The sequence below is a fragment of the Carassius gibelio genome, chromosome B11 (genome assembly GCF_023724105.1).
Source record: "Carassius gibelio isolate Cgi1373 ecotype wild population from Czech Republic chromosome B11, carGib1.2-hapl.c, whole genome shotgun sequence".
Taxonomy (NCBI): Eukaryota; Metazoa; Chordata; class Actinopteri; order Cypriniformes; family Cyprinidae; genus Carassius; species Carassius gibelio.
Window position 1 is genome coordinate 12872521 of NC_068406.1, and position 16036 is coordinate 12888556.

Below are 16036 nucleotides of genomic sequence, written 5' to 3' on the forward strand. Positions count from 1 at the left end.
ATGTTCTTCAGATAAGAACTAAAAACCTAAGCATCCTTGCCTGGGTTAATCCGTTTGATTGTTTTCATCTTGTTTTTTTGTCCTGTAGCAGCTCCACATTTAAAGATCCCGAGCGAGCCAGTCTAAGAGACAGTGGCCACGGGGACAGCGACCAAGCGGATAGTGATCAGGACACTAATAAAGGCTCCTGCTGTGACATGTCTGCTAAGGAAGCACTCAAGATGAAGGCCACTGGCCTGAAGCCTCAGCCACTTGAGCAGGGTGAGTCCTTCAACATCAGCAACTTCATTATAAACCAAAGACGGAGTTGCTCTCTCTTTTTCTGTGCTTTTCTCGCAGGCTTTCTTTTTGTTATTCACTCATTGTTGTTGGACATTCCTTTTGTTCTTTGCGTGTTTGTTTGTTTTACTCTGGTTTTCAGCCATCTCCTTGTAACACATTCCACAATGCAGTACATCTTGGTGTCCCATGGTTTTATACTAGTTGGAGGCCTCCCTGACATATCATACAGAACATAGTACATACTTTTAACAAACTGTGTTTTATTATATATATATGTATATATGTATGTATGTATATATATATATATTTATATTCACACACACATATAAATATGTATATATTTATATTAATAGAATTTATATCATATAGAAATAGATTTAATATATAAACATACAATTTATCATAAATATTTAAATGAATCTGAGTGTAATTACATATGCATAAAAATCTACACAGTGCACACACAAACATATATTATGTAAACAAAAACTTTTATTTTGGATGTGATTTATAGTGATTAATCTTTTGACAGTACTAATTATAATATTTTAGATATAATGTCTTATAAATATTATAATGCATATGTGTGTACATTATAATATTATAAAACATTATATTTACAAAACTAATAATACAATTAAATTATTATTATCCAATATTAGATTAAAAAAAAAAAAATCAAAATATTTTTAACATACAGTATAACATTCCTTACAAATGTGCCAAATATTGTATATATTGTTTTGACCTTTTGAACCCTACACCTTCTCTCTCTTTGCAGTTTTTTAATATATTTCTTTTTTTTCTTCAAATGAAGATTTCAGTGCTTTCACTGAGTCTTCAATCAGTTATTTATGTGCTGATCTCACCACAGTTGAATTTTCTTGCTGTCTTACTCTCATTTTCGAAACAGCTCATCTCTTTCTCCCGCTCTTTTGCTTTTCAAACTATCTTTCATCATTTAGACTTCTTATTGTACTTGTCCTCTTTCCTCCATCTTTCATTTCCTCCCTCTCCCTCTTGCTCACTCTCTCTCTCTCTTGTATTCTAGCCACGTTCTCAGTTTATTAAAGCAGGCAGGCCCATTATGATTTTATAAGCCAAACCACTCTAGCCGTTCCATTTAGTGAGTGCTGGCTAGGCGCTGGGAGGCGCTTCCTTAAAATTTTGATAATGGAACATGGAAAATGACTTATCCAGCAGGCCATGTCACATTCTCCACCTGATTAAATATGAATAATTATTCTAGGTCTCTCTTGGTAGGACAAATTAGTCGTGACATGGGTAGAACAATAACTTCTGATAAGCAAGCAGTCCCTTGCTCCCTTTCCACTGAACTCGTTCAGGAAGGAAGCATATAAAGATGGTTTAATTCAACTAAACCCAGGTCTGTTGGGTCATCTTGAAGACTATTACACTGGTTGCCGTATCCCTCAAATGGCAATCCAAGTAAAAAAAAAAAAAAAAAAAAAGAAAACATGAAAGAAAGAGAATAAATGGGCCACAGAAAGCAATACATCAAATATAATGGCACAATTAATCAATAGAACAGAGGGGAATCTACCACTATCTGAGCCGAGGCAGCGGTCGAGTACACCAAGCCTGTCTGCCTTGATTTGGCTTGTGTGTGTATGTGTGAGTGCTTTCATTTGGATTCACGAATAGTCTGAATGCACTTGCAAGAGAAATTGGCCAATTAAAGAGGCCCATATGTTTCATATTTTGAGAATGTAGTCATTTAATGGTGCATGGGAATGGTTGGAGAATGGCTGAAATTAGCTAGTTTTACGGTGACTCACTTACACTCACAAAGACAAGAGCTACAGTTGCAATAGTTGCATGTCCAACAAGCTTTATAATAACCTTAGCCATGAACAATGAAAACCTGACTGCGATTTGCAACTGCGTTATCCTTTTTTGTAATTGTTAAAGTTTTTTTTTTTTTTTTTTCTGCATGTTATGCCAGTAGGTGCCAATAGGTGGCGACGAGCAACTGTCTGAGTGAGTTAAACTGTTTTATTTAAAAACACTGATTCATTCATACACTAAACAGCTGTTTTAATTGTTAAATAATTGAATCATTTACTCAACCAAATAGATTTACTCAAAAACTGTAATTCATTCAGGAACAAAATGGCTGAATATCCAGTGAATCATTTACCCAAACTTAATCGATTCATTCCTGCACATTGATTCATTTAGGTTTGGAATGGCTGACTGTATAGTAAATCCATTACTCATATTGAATAGTTTCGCTCAAAGCACTGATTAATACAGGAACTAAACCTGCTGACTGTCTTTATAAGTGAATAACTGAATCATTTACTCAACCAAACTGTTTCATTAAAAATGTTGATTCATTCATTCAGGAACAAAACTGTTTTTTTTTTTTTTTTGTTTTTTTTTCGGAGAGAAGAAAATTCAAATTTACTAGAAAGTCACTCAATATTTTTGTTTATTGAACCATTTTATGATAGCAAAGTCATAGTTTTTCTGCATGGAAAGACAAAAGCTATTCTCAATAAAACATGGACACTGAGCAGAGAGTACTGCGTAGTAAACAAACTGTAACTTGTCAAATCTTTTATTCTTTGCATTAAATAAAATATGCTGCCTTCTGGATAGATCTATAGTATGTAAATTTATTATCTCAAACTATTCACTTTTGGTTGGCAAGCTCACTTTACTTGCTTTCCTCACTATGTTTTCTTCTATTGAGTATAGAAATCAATATTAATTCTGCAAGACAAGTAAACTGGGAACGGCGGTCTGTTTTGCCAATATCACTCCAGAGGGCTGGGCGTATCTTTTCTCAGACAGGGATGCTTGAAGCTCTCTCTCACACAGAGATGACACATGACAGTCTAGAGAAAGCCCAGGCTAGCCTAAAGATCCCCTGTGTCCTCTTGTAAGCATTATCACCTCCAACATTAGACCATCTCAACTACAGCCAGCTTCTAAATCTGCGTTAAAAGCCTTTGAAATGGATATTTTACTGTTGCTGGATGGCTATAACAACATTGCAGTGGAGTCAACGTTGTGTTTCACAGCATATGCTGCTTGATATAGCGATGTCTTTAACAGTGGAGTGTTATAGCTGTTTATGGCAGCAAGTTATGGTCAGTGTGTGTGTGTGTGTGTGTGAGGAGCCGCTTGGGTTTGATGCATTATTTAAGGAATAGGAACTTATCTTTTTTCTGCCTGCTTTTCCCTTCTGTATCATTCTCCCTAATCTTTAATTCCTTAACATTGACTTCTATAACACTAGACATCGTTTAGTGTAAATAACTCTAAATCTATTAAAGTATGCATTATTAAAATCATTCGTTTGAAAACTTCGATACTATGGGTGAAAAAATAATAATAATAAAGTGACCAGGTAGCTTCCTCTCCATTTAATGAGACACCTGAGCTTGTTTGTCTTTCACAAGATTTGGCAGTTTTTGTGGATTGTAATTGCATCTGACATTGTGAGGAATAGACAAGTAACAAACAATCTGGCTCACAAATCTTCTTCTGCCCACTGTCTATATATGTGTGTGTGTGTGTGCTCTTGTTTTTGTGACATATCAGGACACAACTTTGTATAATGACATGGGTATGACACAGGTATTACCAGGAGAGGGTGACTTATGAGGACATAACCCATGTCCCCATTTTTCAAAACGCTAATAAATCATACAGAATGAGTTTTTTTGAGAAAGTAAAAATGCACAAAGTTTCCTTTAAGGGTTAGGGTTAGGTGTAGGGTTGGTGTAGGGCCATAGAATATACAGTTTGTACAGTATAAAAACCATTACGCCTATTGGATGTCCCCACTTTTCACAAAAACAAAGATGCGTGTGTGTGTGTGTTTGTGTGTGTGTTTCCTTGGACTGTTTATTAAGTCATAGTTTAGTTGGTTAGAGAGAGACCAGACCCTATTCACACAGACATAAACAACAGAGGGTAGTAGAAGACAATACTCATCTTCCTCTCTTTCTCTCTCACTATCTACTTTAATTATGCTCACCCTCTGGCGCAAACACATTTATAGCAATCATAACTGAAAAGACATACGCATTGTGAATAGAACCGCAGTCTCTCATGGATCTAGTGTCATGTTTTTATCCCTGTGGAGAGTTAGTTTTATCTGCCATGTTCCTCTCACTCTTTTGTTCTCTCTGCTCTTAATTGGATCAGAACCAAGTTGTTCTTAGAACAAACAAGAGCTCTGTTCCAAAACCTTGCAAGCTGTCTACCTAGACATTGTTTTAAGGCATCATGGGCACTTTCCCAGTGGGAATGTTGTTCTGAAATGAGGGCAGCAATTTAAAATGTTGTTATGGCCAAAATGTAAAAAACCTTTACAGACACCGAAATCACCCTCTCCCTCCATTCTTTTTGACGCCAATGCTTGTGCTAGTGTGAAACTGATTAATTAGGCTCTCTAAATTGGGAGCTGTGTATTAATTACGCATAAAAGTATTTTATTATTATTATTATTAATTATTGATTAATTGATGTAATGTTTTGCCTGCAGCAAGGGCTAAACCTGAAATGTGTTCATCAGCGGCCATCACACGGTCCGATACGCACGTATGCAAGTTACAAACACCGGCCAATTATACGCAAGTGCCGAGATGCGTACCTGCGATAATGTGTGCATGTGCGTGCGTGAAAAGGTCCCATTAGATTGCTGTGTAAGTGTTCTAGATGACCTCCCTTAATTGTATTTGATTGGAGCGCGATAATCAAATTGTCTCACCTCTTTTCCACTGTAACGCTTCAGATTATTCATGTGAGGGAGCAAAATGGAAGAAATTTAAATAGAAAAAGGAATTATTATAATAACTGAACCATTGTCATCCCAGGTTTATCCAGTTTGCTTGGTCCAGTTCAGTGCTACTTTAGTATCACTGATATGCTATTTAATATTATTTTTAATAATTGTTACTTTTAAATTCAGTTTTAGTTCTTAATCATCGTCCAATAAACTGTAACTACACCATTTAGGAAAATAGAGCAATATTTCTCTATATTTCAAAATTCACTTATTTTAAAAGGACTCTACACACTGAATCTTAATTGTCACACAATTTCTGAAACCTGACACTCAAACACCAGAACCAAACATCAAATATGCAAAACCATACACTAATTCTCAACCTTTGGCTCAAAACACAATACACAATTCTCTATGTTACACAGATAAATTTAACAGGAATTAATATTATGGCAAAGGTGTTTGCAAATGTTTGCTTCTGAGATGTGTTTGTGATATTTTGAATGCAGTTTCGAAAAAAAAAAAATTATTAAAAAGAGTATGCATGTAAGCAGTTGCAAAAAATCTGTAAAAGTGTGATATGGGTTTATGTTCTTTATTCACTTTTCAATCACTAATGAAGTATTTGAAGCAGTGCCATCAGCCAATCAGCATCATCATGATGTCATTTTCGTGCAGCTCCAGAGTGATTAGATATATGACATTTACTCAAATAAAGACGTTAGCCAGCCAACCAACTGCCATGGAGATGAGTGAGAAAGCTAACGGATATCTTTCTCCAGGCATGAACCCAGTCACCCATTTCCCGCAACTTTTTTTTTTTTTTTTGGCAGCGTAATCAAGATCTCTATTACCCACTTTATCTATTGGAACAAAGCACTGTGATGCTTGGTCACACACGCGTTCTAGTTTTAGGACTACCTGAGAGCGACGGCTGATTGATTCTCTGTGGCCGCTGCAATGCTGTGAATTGAATAGTCAGGTGGAGGCAAAGCTCTGGGAAACAACAGACGCTATAGCAAGACTCCAAAATGCGTCAGAACACCACACTAAGACGAAAGGTCTGATCAGACATATCGATTATGATCCTGATTCTACAAGCCTTGTTAAACTTCTCCTCTAGCAACATGATTCCTTCATCAATAAATGATTCATTCAGTAGGACCTTCGTAAACTAAACAGGTGCTGGAACACTCAAAAGTGTTTAAAGACAACATGAGAAACAACATTCATTATGCGTGCAACTTGGAATAGTTTAATTCATATATATATATATATATATATATATATATACACACACATTTTACCAGGGGTGTGAAAGAGTTCATTTCAGATATTCAAAATATCCAGTGGGCATATTGGGATTTGGTTCAGACTTGTAAAGCTATGATATTATTAATTTACATTAATTTCCCCCACCTACGCAGGTTGTGGTTGCATTAGCAGAAATTGTGTTTTTGAAAGCGAAGAAAGTTATTACATTTTCCTTCAGAATAGCATGCTCTGAAGAAGCATGCACATTAAGATCAAGGACGTTTGCTTTGTTGTCTCTAAGAACTGTGCATTACTTTTCTCACACCTGTTTTGTACATGGCATCAAACGGAAAGCACTAAAAGATACGCATACACGCACCGCTTTTAATAACTGGCAAGATTGTCTGGTGTTGAGATGATTTTTTTTATTTTTTTATTTTTTATTTTTTTCAGGTAGGAAATAAATCATGAAATGTAAAGCACTCTGAAAATATACCTAAAAGGGCTGATGTATTTTTGTGTGCATATCCCACTTTGTGTTCCTTGAACACATCCACTTCAAAGGAGCCAAATCTGTTAATTAATGGCATTCTAACTGATGCCCTTTTCCCACTTGTTGCCTTGGTAACCTTCTCTTCTTGGCGCTCAAGCATTAGTGGAATCCATATTGACAGATCTGAATGTCTTTTCTAGTTTTTTTTTTTTTTTTTGCTTATTTTTCCCCTTCAAAAAAGGTAATTTCCTATCATTTGTAGTTTATGCTCAAATAATGCAGCCGTGTTTAGATGACGGTCTACAAGGCCATTCATACACACTCTCAATAAAATATATAAGCATTCCTGGCTTTCTTGTCAATGTTTTCCACAATGCTTCATTCATCTCTTTTCCTTAAGTTTCTCATCTGTTTTCTTCTCTCTTTTCTACATAGAAAAGCGGCTCTGTGTAATACAGATAAAGAAAGATGTGTGTAAATGACTTCCATGTAAGACACCAGCCTGTTTTCTAAGATGGTAGAGCCGCAGTATACACACACACACTCAGAGAGACACACACACATTTTGGGTGACTCAAATATCTGCTTAGATAAAACATAGGCTTGTAAGGTGCAGGGTTTTTTTATTTTTATTTTTTTATAAATGCTATTAATATAACACTTGCTAACCTTGACTTATTAGTTTTAATTAACAAAATTAACAAAACATATATTTTTATAGTTATAATTATGAAACGTTTAAACAATTATCAGGTTTTTAAGACCAATTATATAGGTTTTTATTTTTATTTTTATTATTTTTTTGTTTTGTTTTGTTTTTCTTTTTTATATTATTTATTTATTTATTTATTTATTTATTTATTTTGACATTTCTAATTAAGGTTTTCTTGTGATATTTATCACCAGCTTCAGCTTTATTTAAATTAACCGAAACAAATGTAAACATTTTAGTTAATAATAACAACACTGACCATAAATGCCCTTACAAAAAGAGGGAACTAATATATTGATTTCAGATAATAAACCATAAAACTTACAATTTGATCTGTATTTCAGTTGGTTAAATCAAAGTAAACTTGCATTGATCCTTTCATTTCTGTAAAGCAGTTGTGTATGGATTTCACTCTCGCGTAACTCTTAATTTCCAAAAATTTATCTTACTGAAGTTTATATTGCAGAAACTCTGGAAGCGGGGCTTTTTTGAGGTTCATAGGAGTAGACTCGGCTCTGTCATCAATGCTTTCGTAAGCTGACTGTCAGCAAGAGTAATCACTGTCATTGTCTGCCTTTAAAGTGACTCAAATATGCATTAATATCACATAAATCTTTCAGTTTTGGACGGCAGTGTATTTTTCATGTCTGACAAGTTTCGTATCTCTTTTTTTAATTCGAGGTAGAGCTGTCACCGCGCATCAGATTTAGCCACATAAGCTCTTGAATTTGTTCTCTATCAATTCCGACAATAACAGACATGTCGCAATAATGCAATTGATTCGCAGTCAGGAGAAAAATGCAACTAAAAATGTAGACAAATTGAAGGGTCAGCTAATCTCTTCAGATTTATTTTGTTCATTGTTTTTTATAACTCTCGGCAGTGGTGCGGTGATTCATCAGTCAAAACCCCAGAATAGTTTATCACATTCTTTTCTGTATTTTTTTTTTTTCACTTGTAAATGAACATTGTGCAAATGAGATTTTGATCAGAACATATATCAAAACTGATCGTCTATTTTCCTGAGTCATGTTCCTAGAAACATGAGGGTGAGAGAGATGGCAGAGTTGTGCGAGCACAGGTTTGGCCGTAGCAGATATATAACCTGAGACTTCGTGAGCATGACCTGCCGAGTCCCATGAGGAAGAGCGGCTTTTCCCTCATAATGATTACAAATCACCAGCAATGCAATTACCAGGGGCTAAGCAATGGCTCTCGCAACTTAAGCAATGGTAGACGGTCTCGGACAGCATTGTTCAATAGCAGAATAAAGCTGGAGATTTGTTGCTCTCTCAAACGCAATAAGACACCACGTCCATTCACTTCACAGAGCTTCTGGGAGCACTGAAGGCTGTTTTCAGGGACCATTGAAGTAATATTCATGCTATTAAGATATCTATCTAAGCATTTAGCCTACCGAATACTACCTCCCAGGCTTCCAGTTTCTAATGGAGATGCATGTCTGCCTGGATTTTTAGATATGGGGATATTAGGGATAATTCTCACTATTAACTAGTTTCTCATTAGCATGCCTGTTATTAACATATTGACTGTTTATTGGAAACAGAATTGAACACTTTCCGAGTTGGTTTTTTATTCTTATATTTTATGTTATGAATTGCACTTTATGTTTTAGAGATTAAGGACATTTCCATAAACTCAACAGATAATGTAGTGTCAGTGTCAAATTAACAGTAAGTTTGCCATGGGAGGGTTTTGTTTTGTTTTGTTTCCTTACACTATTCACTGAAAGGCTTTTTGGGGAACCAAAAATAGTTCTTCTGTGGCATCGCTGCGAAAACCCCTGTTTAGGAAGCTTTATTTTTTAAGAGCATTCAGTACTAAAGTGTTACTAATTATTATTATTTTTTTTTAATCATTGCATTTATAGTTTTATTCATATTTTGAATTATTTTTTATTTTTATATTATATTTTCATTTTAGTTGAAGTTTAAAATACAAGTTATTTGTTTGTTTGTTTGTTTTGTTTTGTTTAGTTTTTAAGGTTTTGTGAGGTTTGAAAGATGATTTAGTACTTCAGCAAATGAAAAAATGCAAAATATATTTGATGTTATAATTTGATGTTGTTTTAATTTTTTTTCATGCAATGAAAACATTTTTTTATGATTTTTGTTTTGTTTTGTTGTTTTAGTTGTTTAGCAGTTCCCCGGGCTACAAAATATACAGGCGACATCCCTGTATGTTTGTAAAAATCACATTAATGTTGTATTTCTGTTAAGGACAACAGCTGCTGTTGCTAGCCTCGGCCGAGAACTCTTATTACCGTGTTTGTACACACAGGACCTAAACACTTACCATATGGGAGATTGCTGGTTCATATTTCAGACATCTGTCTGGTAAATGTGATTAATTGACGTTTAATGGTTTGCATCTCAATTCTACCGATCAAAAAATATGTCTCAAATTTTTGGCCTCAGTCGAATCAAGTAAGGAGGTGAACTGCTCTTATAGGGATTTCATGGAAAATGCTTTATTTCTGTGAAACTTGCCCTTTTGCATGGGAAGTGTGCAACTTTGCCTGTCAGATGGCAGGCTTTTGTTGATGTTTCAGATAATTATTTCATCACACCGAAATCGCTGTTTTTCGCCCTCATTAATAGTGCCTCTCCTGCAACAGCCTTTGTTCTCTAACTGAATAAGCACGACCCAATTGATGCATGCGAATGTCAGAAGAAACATTTGGAGAGGGAAATTAGAAGCCTGAACAATCTGGAGTAGTGTGAGTCTTATCATTCATGTATCGCTGTTGTTTGTTGTTTTGTGTCCTCACCTCACTCGTTCACACTCTCGGGCTCAGACACGCACACTTAAAGCAATTTAGTCCACTAAGCAAGTGCAATCCCACGGAAAGGCTGCAAATCGTTTTAAAGGCAATATCAGGAGCTTAGGATTTTGTTTCCTTTATTATGGAAGATTTAAGGGATTAGCTTTCATTCTAAGTACACAAAGTTTCATTTTGTTCCATTGTATGAGTGTATTTGTGTGATACCAGACCTTAAGTCATCCCTGAGGTTAAGAAAAAAATGTCCTCTGTCTGCTTGTCCTGTAATGATTGATGACTGTGAGAGCTGCAATATTTTCTAACCATATATAGCCCAATATAGCATAGTTCATATGCAAATGTATTAAGCCTAAATTGTCAGTGTATCAACTTTTTTGCGATTAAACTCTTTACATATTAAAAAAAATAAATAAATAAACTCACTGTTAGTCTTTTTATTTTATTTTATTTTATTTTGAAAAATCATGTTAAAATTTATGAACTATGATACATCAGGGCATTTGAGGATTGTTTATTTGTACCATATTTTGTATTTCTCTTAATTTCCATTTTATGTAAGTAGTCAGCTATATTGTTATAAGATCTCATTAATGTAATGTATATTACAAGCTAATAGAAATTCATCTTATCAAATATAAGCAACAGCCAAGGACTGCATATCTTGGCTCAGTTTGTGCCTCTGAATAAAAACGAGGTGCTATATGACCTGTAAAAGCCTATGAAATATGATACTAAACAAACAAAAAAAAAAAAACATGTTAATTATTATTATTATTATTTATAACTCTCTAAACTCTCCATTCAAAGTTTCATTTGTGTCAGCATAGAAATGTTCCAGGAAATATTTTCTCTCTCTCTCTCTCTCTCTCTCTCTCTCTCTCTCTCTCTCTCTCTCTCAATATTCAAATATTTTAGTATAAATATATATGTAAATGCTTGTTACATGCTTTCAACAAAAATATTGAATATTGTAAAACAAATCTTGTGATTTTTCTATTTTTGCTCTACTTCTCAGTCCTTCTGCCGGTGTGTGCGCATATACCCACATACCTCTTTTTCATGTAATTAAGCAGGAACCTCGTTAGCCCCGAGTATCGTGGTTATGATATTTGAGAATCATAACGACACTGAGTCCTCTGCCTTCTGAGGGAGCAAACCATAAATCTGTGACATTAGCCCGCCGCCCCTGTCGCTGTAGTGACTAATTATGCTCTGTTTGTATAAGTAATGGCTTATTCTTCACACAGTACAGTGTGAACATGATTAAGAAGGGACCCGCCAGAGCCGTAGACTCATTTTCCTTTGCTCTCATTGGCGGCTCGCTCATCATCTCCCTCTCCTCTTAAATGAAAACTCATTATTTGACGTGTGCTAAATGCTATTCGGGGTGTTTCTCCCACTAGCCCATGCTGGAAAGAAGAAATTAGGAGGTATTAATCCATAAAGAGCTAATTTATACCTCACAAGCGAAGTGGACAAGGACTTGTTTCAGAGAAAAACTTTGGCGGTGGTAATTGGAGGCCAGGCACAGCGCAGAGCAGCTCAAGTGCGACTCACACGCTTGTTCTTTATGATCTTTTGCATCTGACCTTATCATTTGTTCAAACGCTTTGACATAAAGGTTGGAAAAAATGTATTTTGGCAAAAAAAAAATGTAGCTTTTAAAAAAAGTGTTTGGTTTTATTTTTCAGGGTTCAGCCTGGAAAACAATGCAGTTTATTTTATTTTATTTTCTTAGTTGAGAACCTCTTTTTACTGTCTAAGAATAGAAAAATGCTTTATGAAAGCAATCAGATAGAGACAGCATTTAAAACTGGGCACAGTGGCTGTAAACCATTACATCCAATATCCCAAGAACATCAGCAGTAGATTAATATACTTTAACAGTGCTTGAGAGATTTTCACATATGAGTTCATAAAACAAACCTGACAGCTCCAGATGCAGGCTGCAGTATTAATGCAAAAACCTCTCGCCTCTTTGTTTCCTGCCATACATGACCTGTGGTACTTTTTGGCAGTCTACACAGTTACAGACAAATGGAAATGCCCAAACCGTGTCAGATGATGTATGTCACAGCCATTTTTGTGGACTTTTTTTTTTTTTTTTTACCAAACAGTCAAGTAGAGTATAGTTTTCTGTTTATATCACTGCAAATGCAAATATGTGTTCTGGGACACTGACTGGTTTATCTTCATTGTGTTTCATGCTGCCTCTTTATGTGTAGGTTAAAGCAAATGTAGTTTCCTGCTGAAAAGAAAATTACAAGGAAGATTAGACATATAGGTTGGATTTATAATGGTGTCTCCAACCACAACAAGTGGCAAGAACAGCACTTTCAAATTTAGATGGTTCACTCACTCTCATATGGTTCCAAGCATGATTTTTTTTCTTCTGTGGAACACACAATAAGGTGTTTTGAAAAGGTGTTTTTAAGAAGAAAGAAGAAGAAAGTCATACAGGTTTGGAACAATTTGTGGTTGAGTGCCTGACAAAAGTTTAATTTTCAGGGGAGTGATCCCGTCAATACACATTTTATTGTGTTTTATTGTGCACATATTTTCAATACATGTTATTCCTGGTCACAATCCAGTCGATTCTTAACAGATAAAATCAAGTCTCAATGTGCAGTATCCATTTCTGTCTGTCACTTGAAAAAAAAAAAAGGTAAAATGGGTTGTGAATGTTATATCAAAGCAGTTTTGCCTAATAGCCTGATCTATTTTTGACATTTAGAATAGCTGTAGATCGTTTTCTTCACTTTTTTCCCTTTCCCTCCCCTCCCTTCTTTCTTTCCTTCTCATGGTTGATGTCACTTAAACTGATTAATAACTTTGATAAGCACACATATGTTGGATTAATTAATGCGCTGAGTTTAGTCCCCAGGCAATCCGGCTCACATTTTAGTTCTAACCTTTTACTTTAAGGCATTGTTGGGTGTATAATTACGCTTGGCTTAATTAGTGAATTATTAAGACCTGTGATGAGATATGACAGGATCTAATGGACTTCAAAAAAAATTGACTGTAGGATTATAAAGGTTGTTGAAAAGGTTGTTGAACTGCCATGCATTTCATACAAACAACTTGATTAAATTGAAATTGCTTTCTGAATGGTACTAAATAGCAACACAACTAGCTGTTGCTTGCACAGCGCAGTCTATTTTCACAGGCAGAGCTTAAAGCATACTTTCAACGCTTGTGCAAACTCCATTTCTGATGGAGGGAAATTGATTGGATCTATCAAATAATAATCAACCCTTATTGTTTGTTTCCTGGGGTTTTATTCTTAAGCAGGGCTTTTGCGAGAGCACAAATTGGTGACCTTGGTTCAAGTGCCCAATCATCTACACAGCCACCCTTCCTTGTCAAGTCTATCAAAATCAAAATCTCGATTTTTCTGTCCCCTCTCTCTCTCTCTCTCTCTCTCTCTCTCTCTCTCTTTCTCCTTTCTATCAGTCTCTCTGTGATAATGAATTATCAATTATTTCCCTTTTATCCACACTGGCCTCTTCTGAGATAAACAGCTTGCATGCTCAAAATAATTCGCAAGGACCTTGTTCTCTGTGACGTCTGCAAGCATTATTTCGAAATGTTTCCAATGCAAGTGATCGCACTGGCGCCTCCATGTCCTTTAAAGCACGCTTCAGCTTCCACTCTCTGCACAAACAATGTGATATGCGTCAGCACACATTTATAAAGGTTAAGTGTTTAAACTAACATTGTGGAGCTGTTTTATAACTATAGATTCAATTTGTTTCTTGTGATTTCTTGTGTGACTAGTTTAGACTAGTCGTGATGATTTGAGAAGGCTACATTGAAACTCACTGTCTGCCACTGGCCTCTTAGTCATTACTCAAAAAATAAAACAAATAAAAAATATCTAAATTAACTTATTAAAATAATGAAACAAAATGCAATAATTTTGCCATTTCATAAAGAACTGAACTATTTTAATAGCTAAAACAATAAGCTGTTTTGAGAGAAGGGGAAAAAGCGAGCTTGGGCTGAAACTCAGGCTTAAGATTCTCATAAGCTTTTGGACAAGGGCCAGGCTAGAGCCTAGGTTCTGGGCCCATTTGGGCTCTAATATACATCCCATGTCTGTGTCAGATTGGAAGCAGGTTAGAAATAATTCATGGTCATGTCCACTTTCCTCAGGGATGGCTCCATTTCAGATTGCGATGTCTTACTGGCGACCCAGGGAATGTTTTATGAATCATTAACAACTGAAAAATGTTTATGCTAATGACTTTGAACTAATTTTAACTCTTTCCTCAAGGCAACCACTTTAAGGTCTGTTAGGAGTAAAGCCGAGCACCAGATATTAAGTAGCTGGAGACATAACTCAACTGTACGTAAAAATTACATCATTTACTCAATCTCATATCTTTCAAAACCTGCATGGTTTACTTTCTTCTTGGGAACAACTTGGCCACTTTTTGCAGTTACAGTGAGTGGGAATTGAGCCTTTCAGTACAAAAGCACTATTAAAGCATTATTAAAGTATGTTGTGAAGCCATTCGATAGCTTTGTGTGAGAAAAGATTTACTGAGTCAATGAGTTGAACTCGAGAACTGGTTCATTAATAAATCATTCAGATCATCATTTTGTGAATCAGATCAACTCATTAATTCACTGTAAACTCTTAGTAAATAATTGATGTTAGTAGGGCAAACTTAAACTAATTAGTTCAAACAAATGGACTTTTGAGTGTTTAGAACTTTTCTTTTGAGTTCACAGAACGGACACATTTTAAGTAATCTCAATCGTGAGAAGTAATTAACATGGATGAGTATAACATTTTAATCTATCAGTTCTTCCAACTGAAAATGTGACTGTGAATTTCTGAACTGACTACCTCAAATTTTGAGTTTTGCCAAATTATTTGGATTTATAGTGTTAAAAGATCCAACTCAAAATAATAATTTGTTCATGAAGCAGGCAACATGAACATGCCACGAGAGATTGGTCTGATGTCAAGATTTATTTATTTAATAACATCTTATATTTCCATCTGTTCTTCATACAGGGCTATAAACTTGGAAAATTTACTTATAATTGGTTATATTGAGGCGAGTGTGATTTCACCATATTCTGTTTTAGGCTTGCAACCAGAGTAAGGTTCTTCTACATTCTTGTTAATCAGATATAATTTCCCACTGATTTTGGGAATACATTATGGGCAGGGTTAGGTTTAGGGGTAGGGATTGGGATTAGGTTAAATCTATATTTCTGGACAATAATGTTGATTCAGGATCATCAGAAGATGTTGATCCAGGAACATATCTTACTTGGCAAAATCACAGTGACCGTCATATTAATTATGGTACTTTGTATCTTTTAAGTTTGTATTTATTTATTTTGTTAAATTTAAATTTTATTGTGTCTTATGGAAGAATGAAAGTCATGTTTGAAACAACATAAGGGTGAGTAAATTATAACAGAAATTTCCATTTCGGCTCAGCTATGAGGCTAATAGGATTTTACACCATTCCCAATGTATATTCCCAAAACAGCTTAGTTACACATAGTGCCAATGCATCAAAATGAAGTCTGATTAAAGATTGCCTGGTCTTTGCCAACTTTAAGGGGAACTTGTTGGCATTAAACCATTTGTTGGCCATTGTTTCGCCATTAGTGGAGGTTTAACGTGACCCTGGTCTCATATAGGAGTGTTTAGTTTAATGAGGCGTGCTGCGGTGTAATGTGTTGAGTGGGTACAGCCGG

At 35.4% G+C, this 16036-nt stretch overlaps 1 protein-coding gene across 1 annotated transcript in view; it reads left to right on the top strand.

The window, feature by feature from the left end:
- The window catches only part of pcdh17 (protocadherin 17), a 65427-nt gene that overhangs the window by 25799 nt on the left and 23592 nt on the right, over positions 1–16036 (top strand). Inside the window, exon 4 of the mRNA XM_052569948.1 lies at positions 89–261. Coding sequence (XP_052425908.1) covers positions 89–261 — 173 coding nt within the window. The remainder of the gene's footprint in view (positions 1–88; positions 262–16036) is intronic.